Source organism: Triturus cristatus, chromosome 10 (genome assembly GCF_964204655.1).
Source record: "Triturus cristatus chromosome 10, aTriCri1.1, whole genome shotgun sequence".
Classification (NCBI taxonomy): Eukaryota; Metazoa; Chordata; class Amphibia; order Caudata; family Salamandridae; genus Triturus; species Triturus cristatus.
Window position 1 is genome coordinate 1,109,980,923 of NC_140593.1, and position 15,992 is coordinate 1,109,996,914.

The following is a 15,992-nucleotide window of genomic DNA, read 5'->3' on the forward strand; positions in this document are numbered from 1 at the left end:
TGCCAACTCCCTGAAACATGATAAAATGTCTGTTGCTTCTGTATTGGCTTAAAAGACTGCCACTGGTGAAAGAATTGGTCATATAAAAAGCCTTGGAACTTCCCATATAAATGATGAAATTGGTGCAGTAGGGAAACTATGCTCACAAACAAGACGTGGCATTGCTCAGTGAGCCACTCACCACTTAAGGCCATCAAACAACATGTCCATAAGGCTCCCCTAGATGTCAGAGAAACTGTCAAACACATCCAGAACTGCAGTCAATGACACGTGCACCCATGGACATGTCTACGAATTCAGCAGTATCCAATCTGCGCTCTCTATATCTGCTTGGCCTCATGTTCATTATTTCTGACTAAATGCGCAAAGGGACTGTGCATGTGCTCTGAAAGTCTGGCCATAGCCAGATAAGGAATGTCCCAAAGTGTATGGGTGTAATACACCAACAAGCAGGTGGCGTCTGATGAGGGCAAAGAAACTCCCAGAAGAGAATTCTTTTCTCATGGTGCTCATCTCAAACTCTACAAATCAAGGAAAGTCATGGGGAATAAACTAGGATTCAGTTGGGACAAAGAAACTTGCACAACCATGCTCTCAGGCATGCATAAAGGAATTTGAGCAACCGTGGGAAAATTGGTGGTATCTGTGGTAAATCTAAATGCTAACCTTCGCCATAAGGGCTGGGTCCACATTCTAAGAGTAGAATAGAAGAGATTAAGAAGAAAACTCCACTGTAAATTCTCTCAAAAAGTTAGAGTTGGACTTTTTAACCAAAGGAGGAACTTCTGGCACTTCAACATCTACCCAATGGTGGCCCTTATAGACATTCCTGCTCAAATGCAGGAGATGTGTCCAGTCCCTGTCATTCTGCAAGGTGACTCCTTCATCTATGTAGTCTGGAGGAGCAATATTATCAAACCTCTATCGTCATCATCAGGAATCATGGAGGGCAGATACCTTTAACTTGGCAAACTGTTGAACACAAAGTAGGGACTCTAACAGTAGACCATCATTAAAAGGCAATGAGACCTCCTGCCCAAATCAAAATTAGCTGTTTTTGAGGCAGAGAACGAGCCGATTACAGGATCTGCGCCAGCAGCACAGAGTGCAACACTGTTCCTGGGACAAATAGAGAAGCCTTTGGCAAAGAGAGTGAAGTCACTCACAGCACTGTAGTGGTCTTACGATGGTCAATCAACCTCAAGACATAAGCAGCTGATGCTAACACAATCGAAGTTCCCAAAATCTTGCTTGAGGCCCTGACATGAGAAGCAGACATAGTTGATATCTAAGATAGACACCAGCTTGAGAGAAGAAGGGATTTGCTTGAAACCTGACACTTTGGGGTTGACATGATGTGAGAAAGTGCCCTCTCCCTGGTAAATGGTACGAGAGGTACCCAGGGCCCTGTGACCAGGGAAGGCCCCCAAGGGCTGCAGCACTGAATGTGCCACCCTTAGAGGCCCTGCACCTTTTCACTCACACACTGCCTTTACAGGCTGCGTGTCTTGGTGAAGAACAAAGTGAAGAGTCAGCATGGCACATATACCTTTGTGCCATGCCTACAAACCACTGTCCTGGCATAGATCAGTCACCCCTCTAGCAGGGTGCACTATGCCAGTGGTGAGGGTATAGGTGCATGAGCCCTGTAACCCTACAGTGCCCAAGTCCATTCCTGGGCATTGTAAGTGCAGTGCTGTCATTAATAGTATATGGTGCTGGGAGTTTGTCATTACGAACTCCACAGCACCACAATGGCTACACTGAAAACTGGGAAGTTTGGTATCAAACTTCTCAGCACATTAAACCCACACTGATGCCAGTGTGGTATTTAATGTAAAATGCACGACAGAGGGCATCTTAAAAATGCCCCCTGAAACTCAACCAACTTCTAGTGTCCCGACTGAGTGGATGCTTAGTCTACCACCAACAGAAATGTTTCTGAACACCTGGGTCGAAAGCCTCCTGCTCTCGGGGGCCTGAAACAATGCACATCCTGGGACGAGGTGCCAAGCCTCCTCCCCCAGGATGGTCTGGGTTCACGAACAGGAAGCTTCAAAGGCTTGCCGCCTTTGTGAGCGTATCCCCCAGCCCATTTGCTACTTTCAGTAACTGGTCCCCACTGGTTCTACCTCCAACTTTGGGTAGGAGAACCGGCGGGAAAAACAAGTGAGGGAAAGAGGTGTGCCCAGCTCTGCCAACTCCACCTCTCAGGTGGAGGAGGCGAGGTGGAGCACGACTCAGAGTCCCTGCCATCTTGAGGATGGGGGGGACCCAACCAACCAGGGACAGGCTCCTACTCCCCTCCCACTGGAGGGTGGCACGATAGGGGGTGTACCCACCCCAGGGATGGAACCCATTGGTCCCTGCCCTTTACCTAACTAACGCCCCTAAATCTAGTATTGAGGGGGCACCCTGAACCTTGCTTCCTCGGATCCAGCCTGACAACAAGAAGAAAAGAAGAAGGACTGAACAACTGTGCAGCCAGCTAACAAGAGGAAGATGCCAACTGACTTGGCCCCAGCCCTACCGGCCTGTCTCCCCTCGAACCTGCTCCTGCGAAATCCTGGCGAGTCCTGCAGCCAGCAACCTCAAAAACCCCAGAGCAACTGCCTGCCTTCACTTCCAAAGACTGCTTCTCCCGTGAACACCAGATTTGTTCATCTGCAACCTCTGGCAGCAGCCGGAGTTCGCGAATCCGCCCCACTCTGCACCCGCCGTCCACGGCCCGAGCTCGAGTGGGCAAACACCACGAGGAGGTCACCCTGGCGATCCTGAACCAAGATCCGGCGACCCCTGACCTGCCTCAAGCCTCCAGCCGACGCCTGCAGCCTAAATCCAGAAGGCCCTCCTAACCGCGACCCGGAGCTGGTAAGAAGATCTGACCCCAAAAGGCACCCCTGCACCCGACGCCCCATGGCCTTGTGTGCCCAAACCGATGGTGCCTAGCCAACCCTTAACTAGCCCAACTTACCTCTCGAAGTGGTGGTCGCACCCAGAAGTCCTTAGTCTCCCTGCCTGCTGTGCTTTTGCAAACCGGAGCTTCTCCTTTGAAAACAACAGGGCACCCGACGTCGGAACAGCACCCTGCACCCGGCCGCCCTAGTGCCGCTGAGGGTGCACCTTTGGTGCTACTTTGTTTCCCCATTTGCCCTGAGCTAAAGTCCAGGAGCTTTGCTCCCACAATCCAGTGGCCTGTTTGCCAGCAGCCACCAACCAGAGGCCCCCTACCCTCCTTCCTTCACACGACCCTAAAGAAATACACTGCCAAATTGGAATTTTGAATAGTTTTCAGTATTAACGACAAAGAAGAGCTCCAGGTCAACACAGAAAAATACAGATCCTGTTTAGTACCTGGGGAGATTCAAAAGGTGAGGAATCAGCAGGTAGAAATGCCCATGAGCAAATGACACCGAAGTGTCAGATATAATATCACTGTAGGCATGAAACCTACCTCCTTTAAAGGGAAACTACTTGTATGGAATTCTTAACCCCTTCCCATGGCTCAATTATGCTCCCTTTTTAATACCCTCTGGGTCTCGGAGACCACAAGCTGACTCACCACCTCTCTATTCACAATGGTAGAGGTCACAAGGGGTATAAAGCTTTCAGACATTCTGTAACACATTTTGTTTATCATATAATGATTAAGTATATCTTACTTTGGATGAGCAAGCAGCTGGTATAGGGCATGCTTATTGTCATCAAGGCTCATCATAGCCACTAGGAAGCACTTGATCACTTCCCAAGCCTGCCTTCGATAGTACGGCTCTGTGTTTGCACTCTTCAAGCAGTCCAGAGCTGTCTCAATTGCCTAAAAAAAAACAATGGATAACAATAGGTCAGCATCGACTTCAAAATCATGACGGCATGGAAACCTTAAGTACTGGTGGTCTCAATTTTAAGGCAGCAGACAAGTTTCAAGAAAAGTAAATAAGAATCTGCTATTGCCCAGCTCTGAGAAAGGGAGTTCAAGACATATATCCATCACACAGTACATCCATCAAAGCCAGAATAATTTGCGGCACACATCAGAAATGGTGAAAACAGTATTAGAAATGGAACAAGAGGGAAACAAAGGGTCGCAATTGATGGTTCAACAACATGATCATTGTAGTGTGTCATATTTAGGGTAGGACAAGCATGCAACTGAACCATAATCCTCTATTCTAGGCAGTACATAACAATATGGTGTTGGGCTGGGCAGAGGGAAGAAAGGCTCACCTTTTCCATTGGCAGCTGAATTGATGCCTTGCAGTCTGAAAATTCCACTGTAATACTAGGCCCAAGTATTTCGGTAACAACATACTGCAGCCTCTGGGACTCCTTCAACATTTTTCTATTACTTCCTCCAAACTTTCCAAGTACTCGGTACGCCACATGGGAAATGTTGTCAGTGGGATTGCGCAACGTACGCCACAAAGCCTAACAGATAATACATTATTTGTGTCAGACCAAAATACTGAGCTTCAATATTTAACTTTACATTACTATATTGGCAATGATCATTCATGAAAGTGAGTATAAATGACAAACAGGTGAGTGAATTTTGGCTCGGTTTACATGACCTTAAAAAAGCTAGTGATGAGAGAGCTAGTATCAGAGGTGGACAGTTAACAGTAATATACAAACAAGCTAGGCATCACAATATTTTGGTCTTTCAGCGCCCTACTGGTTTCTTTACAAACTAGGTTTTCTTCCTCCATTTAGTAATTATTGGCAAAGTGTGAGACAGTGGCTCTGTATATACTGTTCCTTAATAGGTACAGGGTGTACAGAGTCCACAGTCCCCCAGGGTTGACAGAGGTTAAAGTTAGATATAACCTTACTCTCCAAAGTGGTAGCTTGGTCGAGCAGTAAGGCAATATCAGAGGACAGTGTAAAGCATTTGTTGTACACACCCAGTCAGCAAATGGTCTCACACACTCAATAACTGAACTCTAGGCCAATGGTTTATATATAAAAAATATATGCTTGTTTTATTTTAGAACCAACACTTGGGTTTAAAATATACTTTCTCAGGATGAGATGTTTCATATAAATACTTTTGCAATATGCACTTGACTTTTGTAAACAGTTACAAGTGGTTGCAATAGGCAACTCTACTTTAAACACAACAATGCATTGAGTTCAATGATAAATTCAAGTTATTTGCAACAGATTACTTTTTACATTACTTTTGGAATTCCAGGACTGGATCCTAGATTCAGTCCTGGGTCAGTACTCAGAATCAAGTGATGAAAGTCGACTTAATTACTGTAATGATTTTTAAACAATATTTAGCTATGTTAAAAGTTGACACTTAGAAAATATTTCAGAGAAAACAGTCAATGATTCATGGAAGAAAATTCAAGTTGCAGGTACAGTATGTTCTCGTTACTTTTGTAATCCAGTACTGGGTGCCTGGACTCAGTACTGGGACCTTTATCCAAAACAGGCAATTACGTTTTCAGATATTATACGATTTTTGAAGAATAATTAAAGATTGCAGAAATCGACACTTAGAAGAAATTTCACAGAAAAACAGTCAATGGTTTCCTATGGAAGAAAATTGGGTTACAGGTAAGTACAGTTATAAGTATTTTTCAGAGTCAGTGCTGGGCACCAAGATCCAGCACTGGAAGCTCACCTAAGAGCAGGTGAGTAATTTCGTTTTCGTTACTCGGCTGATTTTTGGTGAATATTTTAAGATTTGAAAAGTCCACACTTAGAAGAAATTTCAGGAAGAAGCCACTCAATCTTACCCTATGAGGAAAATAGAGTTATCGGTTTAAGGGTAAGTACTCGACTGGCAGAGTTGAGGTTCTGGGCATAGACTCAGGGGTCCCCCAGGGTCAGGTAGGTACAGTTGGTTCACCCTCAGTGACTCTAGGGCGGCCGGGTGCAGAGAGAGTTAGGCCCAATGTTATCCTATGAGGGATAGGGGGGCCTTGGTTGGTGGCTGCTGACTGGCAAGCCACGCGGCTGTGGGAGCTGGGCTCCTGGTCACTTAATCAGGGCAAGTGGGGAAGTAGGTAGCTGTAGAGGTTTCACTGCCAGGGTCACTCGGGCGGCTGGGTGCAGGGTGCTTTTGAGCCTTCGGGCGCTCAATTGGTTTCAATGGGAAATCTCCGGTTTAGAAAAGGACTGCAAGCTCGGGGACGAGGACTCTTCAGGTGCCACCACCACTTCGAGAGGTAAGTTGGGTAGTTGGAGGATAGGTAGGTACCCAGGGATTGGGCACAGGGGGCCGCGGGGCGCGGCGTGCAGGGGTGCCTTTTGGTGTCGGGAAATCTTACCCTCTGTTGATCGCGGTATGGGGGGCACCTTGTTCTGAGGCTGCAGGCTTCTTCAGGAGTGTCGAGGGAGGTCCTTGGGTGCCGGACTCGGGGTCACAGTCACCCTGGGGTCGTCCTCGGGGTCTTTGTTCACTCCGGCACTGGCCAGGCTTGGCTGGTGCAGAGTGTGTTGGGTTCGCGGTTCCAGGCTACTGCCAGGGATTAGAGATAGGTTTTGAGTAGAGCCTCTACTCATGGGAGTACCAGGGGCTTAGAGCTAAAAGGTAGCCAGGTCCTCCGGGGTTGGTGAGGTTGCTGGCCACAAGAGATGCCGGTTGGAGCAGGAGCAGGTTCGAGGGTCAACAGGTCGGTAGGGCTGGGGCCAAAGCAGTTGGTGTCTTCCTCTTTTTAGCAGCTGCAGGGCAGGTCTTCTTTCTTCTTGCTCTTCTTTGTAGTTTTGAATCTGGAATCTGGGGAAGGAAGGTTCAGGGTGCCCCTAAATACTAGATTTAGGGGAGTTACAGGTAGGTGAAGGGCAGGGACCAATGGGTCCCTGTCCTGGGGTGGGTACACCCCCTATCCTGCCTCTCTGCTGTGGGAGGGGGGCAGTAGCCTAGTCCTGATAGGGTAGGGCTCCCCATCTTCAAGATGGCGAGAGCCCGGAGATGTGCTTCACCTCGCCTCCCCCACCTGAGGGGTGGGGTTGGCAGGCTGGCACATCCCCTGTCCTTATTTGGGGTTTCCGGCCAAAGCTTTCCGCCAGAGTGGGGGGTTGCAGTGGCCTGGGGAAGCTCACAGAGGCGGCATGCCTTTGAAGCTTCCCCCTGCCCATCCTGGGGGAGGAGATTTAGCACCTCGCCCAGGATGTGCATTGTTGCAGGCCCAGGAGAGCAGGGGCTCTCCTACCCAGGGGTCCAGCAACATGTCTGCTGTGTGGCAGCCTAGGCAGCCTCAGAGCAGACGTGGATTGTAGGTTAGGTTTAAGGGGGCACCTCTAAGATGCCCTCTGGGGTGCTGGGTACATCAAATCCCACACTGGCATCAGTGTGGGTTTAATGTGCTGAGAAGTTTGATACCAAACTTCTCAGTCTTTAGTGTGGCCATTATGGTGCTGTGGAGCTCGTGTTTGACGAGCTCTCAGCACCATGTACTCTTAAATGGCAGCACTGCACTTAGTGTTCAGGAATGGACCTGGGCACTGTAGGGGCACAGGGCTCCTGCTCCTGTGCCCACACCATTGACATAAGGCACCCAGCTAGAGGCGTGGCTGATGTATGCCATGGCAGTGTAGGTGATGGGCATGGCACACAGGGATGTGTGCCATTTCGACTTTGTTTTTGTCTTGCACCCAGACACTCAGCCTGCATAGGCAGTGTGTGTGTGTGTGTGTGTGTAAGGGTACAGGGCCTCTAAGGGTGGCACAAGGAGTGCTGCAGCCCTTAGAGGCCTTCCCTGGTCACAAGGCCCTGGGTACCTAGGGTACCATTTACCAGGGGCTGACATGTGGCCAGGGTTTGCCAATTTGGGTTTTGTTTGTTTTAGGGAAGAAACATAGGCCCTGGGCACCTGATTGGCAGGAGTCCAGGGCACTCACTCAAAGTACATTCAGCAATTCAGCAAAAAGTGGGGGCATACCATGCAAGAAAGATGGCACTTTCTCACACAAAGTCAATAGTTGGATGTTTGCTATCGCTTGCTATTCTACTGCAAAAAGACTGCAGACCAAAGCATCTAAAATGTGGCTGCTACAGAAAATAAAGCAACACTTTTCTGCAGCATCCATTTTTAGATTTTTTCTCACCACTCACCCCCCCAGAGCTACTGGGCCACTCACTGACTTTAAAGAGAAGAGGAAAGTTACATCCTAACAACCAACTGAAAGAGTCCTGTGGACTGATGTTTCAAGCCAATGCCTGAAGATTCTGGGAAAAAAGAAGACAATGGCCGAAGCAGACTGACACAAAAGGCCCTTAAAGTTAAGTATAGATTACAATCTTTGCCAAGAATTATGCAAGCACCATAAAGTTCAAATCACAACAAGGAGGTCTGTGCACATGGATTGCCTATCATCCCTAAGTGATGCCCAAACATGCTCAACCTTATTGTGTCAGTTTGCTTTAACTCCCAAAAATATAAAAAGTTAATTACCCAACATTCATTCTGCAAATTCCTCAGCTTGAGATTCTCCAGAGGTTTCAGACTAAAAGGTAGCTCGTTTTTTCAGCATTACAGCAAAACCAGTTAACTGGTGCCTGGTGACATTGGTGCAGCATATACTTGCGATATCATTTTCATAAATAACCATGCAAATACATAAAGGCACCTCCAGTAATGTCAGTCTACAAAGGCCAGAACACAAAGGCAAACCATGTGAGCCCCTTTCTTTGCGTCCTGGGGGTGTTAGTAATTACTCTGTCGTTCTCAATGTGGATACAGTTTACCACTGGTATACTATCACAATTCTGGTGCACCTTCAACTGCATGGCCGATTTACTCCCCTTAGGTACTTCGCTCTCCCAGAGTAGTGATGAGTAACCAGTCCATGCTTACTTCAGGAGGAGGTGAGGATTAGAAACTCAGATTCAGTAACGACACAGTGAATAACATCAATATTCAATCCGTGCTTTACTTAAAAAAAAAAAAAAAAGGACTATATTAGCAGGTAAGTTAAATAAAAACTAACAGAAAGCAAAGAAGATGCCGCTGAGATACAACCACAGAAAACTGGCCTTTTTTCGATTAGGCTCAGTTCTCCTTCAAACGTCAATATTTCCATGAACGTAAGGGCTTGAACTATGATTAAAAAGGGCCTAGAATCAGGACTGCCTCAATCTAGCACAATAGGTCGGAAGATATACGTATGAGATGGTTCAGGGAAGGTGCATGAGCAGGCTCAAGGTACTCAATGTGTCAAGGCAATGGAGCAGTTCCGCAACACACATTATGTTCTTGCTTCCTTCTTTGCATCATGGCTGTGGCAACCTCTCAATTCCAGGCCTAGCTCAGAGCAGCAAGTGTTGCTAATGAAGGTCCTTAACTTGAATGGACACTGATGAGGTCTATCCAGGGGCGAGTCATTCTTTGAAAATGTAGTCTAGCTCTTCAGCAGGCAGCTAGGCAAGTATGTGTTCATTTCAGCCCCAGGGTCACAGAAGAAAGGTCACTCCTCAGGCTCTACCATGCTGATGCCCAATACTTCACAGGGCTGCATAGCTAGGATTTCGAAACAGAGAGCGCCTCCAGTAACCATGTAAGATTATGAGGCGCACTGGATGAAAATACAGGGTAGTAAAGAAAACACCCAAGGTTAGGGGAACAAAGCCTTCCTGACTATTACTCTCTCCAACACCCAAGGAGCCCACAACGTTTTAATTGCGTGTGCGCACAACTGAGATTAGGAGGCCTTTTTGGGTACAGTAGGGCAGCAAATTGTTTTGGGCTAGTATCTTACCAGTACTATTGCAGTTCAAGGGGTAGCAAAGCTGTGCAATCAAATCTTACTCTAGGGAGCGGATGGTAATGGTTAAAAACTCCCACACAACCTGCACAGTAATCAATGCTAAAAATCAATGTAAGCCATTGATAAGTCGCAAAGAATAGGACACTATATATAGGTTAAAATATGGCATAGGATGTAAGTGCGATGATGCAAGCAGTTCTAGGGTCAAGATACAACACCCTAGGGAGAACTTTTATCTCCAGTTGGAGGTAAGATTATGTGCCTCACGATGTAGAAGAGTAATGAAGCACAACCACGCTCCTACTTTTAATACTGTGATGATTTTTTACACTGTGACCACTTATGAGATAGCAGCACGCATTATGGTTATCTCTCTTGTGTGTATAAAACAGTTGACTGCTACACTAGTAAACTACACTATTTGCACAGTGGTATCGCATTTATGAAAGCTTCTGCCACTTACACAATAACATTTTATTTTCTCATGCTGCATGCCATGTATTATTGTGATCTGTGGCAATTGTGGTGTGCGGGGGTACCAGCTTGGATTCTTTAGGCTGGACACTTCGCTGAAAGAAATTCTAAATGCGAGCTATTCTCATAGAGTGGCTCTATACCCCATCTATTTTTATGTTCTGTTTCTTGTATAGGTCTTTACGTGTCTGGACGCCACTCCAGCACCAGACAAGCATTTTGGTCCACAATAATGGACATCCTAGTCAATAAGACGCTCTTATGCCAGGAACATGATAATTCTGTCTTCTTTTGCTCTCCTGACAGGTTGGAAAGCAAACATCAAAAAGTAGGTACCACTGAAAGGGCACCACTAGACAAATTTGTGGGGTAGGAAGATTCACTCACTATTCCTATCCTGACGAAGCGCCACGGATCCTTCTGACCACTAGGGGCGCGAAACATGTTGGCTGACTAGAGTTGGACCTTAAAGAGGGAACTCACATCATACTACTATGATACTTTATAACCCCATTGGTAGCATTTACCTATTAAGGTTTTTAATCTGACTAATCTGACAGGGCGGTCCAGTTATTAAAAGTAGTTGGTGGTCTCCCTGACCAGCTTTAACCTACATCATCACACAGGACATACCACCCCACCTAGACCCTACCTTGCATTAATCATACGGCATCCCAATATCTCTAGCCAAGTGACCCTTCGGGGGACCCGTTGGGCATTGCAGCGCCGGCCTAACGTTGGAGCTATAGCCCTATGATGAAGCATGACATGCCTTTGGGATGTGCGAGGGCAACATGAAACAGTCCTGTTGACTGCCAAAATTAGGAACAGTAGCCCTAATTTTTATTTGTGACATAAACCAAGGAGCATGGGCACTGGACCGCTCATCCAGCTCCTAGTCCCCCACCTCCACGCTCTAGGGAATCCTTTGATACACAAGATACAATACTACATATTTTTAATAGCGAAAAGGTATGAGACCTTTATTTACAAAACTTTTGCGCAATGGTCCAAGTTATCGTAGGAGCCTGTGCTCAAATTAATAAAAAAGTACTGTGATATCCTTCTAGTTTAAACATTGTGATAATTAGACATCAATCAATGGGCCATTGGTAGGAAACTATATAAATCTGCGTTAACCTTGCTAGGGCACATCCGTACAGCTGGTTTACTGGTCTCTGTTTCAACACTAGGAAACGGAGTGAACAAACTCCATCTTCTGAGTTTCCAGAAATTTTTTTTCACAAAAATTCTACCTCCGAAGTGGTCCACTCCAGTAGAGTCAATGGATAAGGGTCTGGCTGTTATGGGTCAATGTGTCCAGTTGGGATACAGGTCAATGTTAGAGATCATTTAAAGTTCAGAGAGGGACTTAAGTGGGTAAATACGGTAGTGAGGAGGAAACCATTATGGCATTATGCAAGTTTCAAAAACTACTGGTCTATTGTTAGGAAGTGCCTCTTTTGACATGGTTAGCCCCCACTTTTTGCCTGGTATTTGATGTGGTTGTAGTACACAAGGTACCTGTCTACTAAGCCCCATGTGCCAGTGCTTCTTCCCTTAACCTAATCCACAATTGGCCCTTCAGTCACATGTAAGTCCCTAGTAAAAGGTACCTGGGTACCTAGGGCATTGGGACTGAAGAGGATCCCCTAGAGACCCCTCACCTAGGCCCTGCAGACTGCCACTGTAGCATGCATGGCCTAGTGCAGGCAAAGTGACAAAGACGACATTGCACACTGCCTGTGTGCCATTCCAACTTACACTGCCTAAGGTATAGGTTCATTGTAAAGGCATGCATGGTAAAGGCGTACAAGTTACTTACCTTTGGCAACGATGTATCTGGTAGAGACGATTCTAGCCGCAGATTCCTTAACGTAGAATTATCCCCAGGCGTGAGACTGGACCCGGAAAACTTTCTTTGCCCCAGTATCTCGGAGCGCCGGGGGCGGTACCACGCGACTCCGCCCCGATGTCATCCGCGGGCGTGACGTCAGCGAGGTTACATAAGCCCCACCCCAGCGCGCTGACATCAGTTTTCTTCGGAGAACTTTTCCGCGCCACAACGCGGAGTCTTCACAACAAAACTGTGGAGACTATGGGAACAGTGTGCGAAAAATCAGTGAAACAGAAAAGAGAGAAACGAAAGGTGGGGAACAGCACCAGGTGGAAATGCGCCAAGCACTAAGGTACAAAAAGCCATAGCGGTGAAGCCATAGCAGGGAAAGAGAAGAGCACCGCTCTGAGGAAGAAACACCCTTGCAAGCGAAGGCGGCATCCACCCTGGAGGCACAAAGCGTGTGAAAAACGCCATAGCAGAAGAGCGAGAGAGAGAGAGAGAGAGAGAGAGAGAGAGAGAGAGAGACTGCAATCACAATCCACAACAGTGAAGGGCAACCCGCCCGGAACAGAGGAGTAACAGCAATGCACCCCCAGACGACATCTTCAAGGAGGGCCGTATCCCCTGACAGGAGCGAAAAAGGCCGAGGTACAAGCAAAAAAAAACAACGTAGAGGACTGCAAAGGAATCAGAAAACCCCAAGCAAGTAAAAGGGAGAAGAATAAAAGTAGGCCCCTACACTGGAGAAAAAAACAGGGTGGAGGGATGCAGAAGCACACATGAACCAACCGACCATATTCCATAAAGGAAGGGGTGGAACAAACCAGCAGAACGAAGCATCCTGTCCGGGAAGGAGCGAAGCGGACACCCACAGAAGGCAAACCACCCAGAGGTAGGAGAGTGCAAAAAACCAAACTGAAGGTCCTCGCAGAACGGGGAGGAAGGGTGGGCCGTGAAGGAATCTTTGGCTAGAATCGTCTCTACCAGATACATCGTTACTGAAGGTAAGTAACTTGTACATCTGATAGAGACTACGAGCCGCAGAATCCTTAACGTAGAATAGATACCATAGCCAAACCCCGAGGGGAGGAGGGCCTGCGAGAGAACCTCCCCAGTAAGAAGAAACAACGGGCCCCAGCAGGGCACGTGTCACATGGACAAAAAGGGCAGCCCAGCCCCTACCAAGCAGAAGTAAGCAAGAACAAGGCGAAGGGAAGACTATTCAAGGTACAACTGCCACAACCCTCGTGGGGACAAACAGTCGCAGAGGAGCACTCAGGATGTAAAGAACCGCCCCAACTCTAGGGAGAAGAGGTAGAACCGGAGGCAGAGCCCGCCGTAAGAAAACACACAGTGATAGAGAACAGCTGAACAGGCATCAGCCGCAAGGCAGCAGACAAGGCAGGAACAGCTCCACAGCCACAGGTGCGCAAAACCCCAGCAGAACAAGAGGCAGTGGCACAAGGGAACACACCAAGGGCCACGGCGGTGGACCAGAGCGAGCAGGCACGCGCAGCCGGCAAGACCATGGAGCAGCGCACCCAGAACAAGCCAAGCGCAAGCAGAGGGCAGAGTCTAGGGAAATTCAGAACAAGCCCCCAAAGGAGGAGCGTACGATAGACACACACCGACCCACTAAGAGAAGTGGGATCAGCAAGAAGAGAAGAGACACGGAGGACGGACCAAAGCAGTCAACCAGAACACAGGGAAACCAGGAGAAACCAAGCCCCCTGGTACACCAGACAGAGGACCAGGCCAAGACGCCAGACAGGAAAGCGGAAACGCCACAACACAACACCTTAGACAGCATGCCAGACTGGTCGAGCGATGCAACCAACACCTGAGAATGACAAAACCTGGAGCAGCGCAAGCTTCTCCCGGACAAGACAAAGACCGCACCAGCGGTATTCAGTGATACCAGGAAAGGCAGGGAACCCGAAAAGAGGCGACCATACATTCCCAGCGCAAGACAGGGCTATACAATAGCTACAAGTACCCCACATAGGGTATGATACGTCCCAAGAAAACATGGGAACACCTCTTTGGGAAAAATCCCGCAGCAGAGGACAAGAACATACAGGTAAGGTAGGAAACGTCCCAAGGAAACATGGCAACACCTCTTAGGGAAAAATCCCGCAGCAGAGAACATAAAGGACCTGCAGACAGAACTACAGGCAGCTTGCCAAACAAAACAAGCATTTGCAATGCAATAGGTCTCGCATTTACGCGAGTTTAAGCTGTTGGCATTGCAAATAACAATGCCTTTTATTTATGTTTTTAAAACCAAAACATTAATAAAATGCATTGTCATTTACAATGCCAATAGCTCAAACTCGCGTAAATGCGAGAGCTATTGCATTGCAAATGCTTGTTATCCTCGTACATAATAATTTGCTGTATGCAAAATAGTCACCAGATGGCGCTGCACACTAATTTTTGCATTTAAGCACATGTGACCAGTCAAGTACAATTGGAAAGGTTGTATTATTTATACACCGCTTCACTTCATACTCTTCAGGAGAAGTTTGTGGAGGGATAGCATCAGGGCTTTATGTGGTCCTCAGCACCGGCACTTCTTAGAAGTAGGTGCTGAGATGGGTCCATATCGGGCTCTCTATGTTTGCCCCGGAGGGTAAAAAAAAAATCTTTACTCTGCAGCAGTAGCACTGCTCTAAGCCTTTGATGTCACTTCAGAGAGACTGGTTTTAGTTCTTTCAGTCTCATCAATTCAGAACTGAAGAATTTTTAATATTATCTACAACAAAGCCATAGTTGTTGCTTACTTATCTTATGCAACTAACAACCACTGACAAAGCCAATAGTACTGGCTTGTTGTAGGTATAATGTTACTTGTATCCAGAGGCGCAACTAGAGCCAATTTTCGGGGGGGGTCGGCGGGGGATAAGCAAAAATTTCGGGGGGGCTGAAACTTTAAACAGTAGGCAGAGTGGCGCTGATTTCGGGGGTGGGGGGGCTGAATCTAGGCAGAGTGGAGCTGCAGGGGCTCTTAGGAGGGGTGAAACAACAGCGAGGCCTCATTAACATGCAAATGGTCTTTTTAAAGACCTGTGAAGTGCGCGGGGGGGGGGGGGATGGGGGGCTGAAGCCCTTTGAGTTCAATGGGTGTTGCGCGCCTGCTTGTATCATATATCTGGATGCAATTAAAGAACCTGCAAAATACAAGTCGGGCGGCACACTATGCTAAGCACAGATTTTCAGTTTGTGTTTTTAAGCCACGCCCATAGCTAGATCGGCAACGTCCCTTTGAGAGGCCCTCCAGGTTTTTCATCCCCCTTAAAGCCCTGGATAGCATCCTACATCTTGGGGAGATTGCTTGAGTGGAACGTTCGCAGATTCCGTATGGCCCCAGGGCTACGCCAGCTACGACGTTTCCGTGTGACATTTTCACTTTGAACTGAAGTACTCAAATGTGTGACATTTCCATGTCTCATGAGGACACTTTATCAAAAATGTACCAAATAAATTCTTCATTAGACCTTTGCAGTTGGATGTCACAATGTCCCTTCTGAGCCCAAACGACAGTATCTGTTGCATCACAATACTTGGAGTCTTGCAAATATAACAGAAAAGCTAAAGTAAGTATAAATACGAGAACACACAGAAACGGCGCATTGCATCCGGGAACTTGTAGTTTCATTTTCTTGGAGCTCTGGGTTTAAATGTTCCTGTATGCACAAAGGGACGCTGGCTAAAACGCTGTGCCCAGGGATGGCTGAAGATGTCAAACAGGCAAGCTGTGATAAGCAATGCCACTCCCTTGGCATGTTAGAGGGAACAGCTGAGCTCCTCGCTGTGCCACGGCCACCCCTGGTCTCAGGTGTTGGCCGTGTGCCAGCTCAGCTCTGATGGCACCCGGTTGGAGGTGATGAAGAGGCCCTCAGCAGTTCTCTGCCCCTTAGCGAGGAGCACATGAGCAGCATTGGGGAGCCGTGTTCGGGAG

General features: G+C 47.5%; 1 protein-coding gene across 3 annotated transcripts in view; it reads right to left on the minus strand.

The window, feature by feature from the left end:
- TRRAP (transformation/transcription domain associated protein) overlaps positions 1-15,992 on the minus strand; it is a 1,075,110-nt gene that overhangs the window by 891,731 nt on the left and 167,387 nt on the right. For all 3 annotated transcript variants that reach the window (XM_085629333.1, XM_085629332.1, XM_085629331.1), the window contains exons 21-22: positions 4,225-4,425; positions 3,663-3,814 (exon numbers count right to left, since the gene is read on the minus strand). In XM_085629333.1, coding sequence (XP_085485459.1) covers positions 3,663-3,814; positions 4,225-4,425 — 353 coding nt within the window. The remainder of the gene's footprint in view (positions 1-3,662; positions 3,815-4,224; positions 4,426-15,992) is intronic.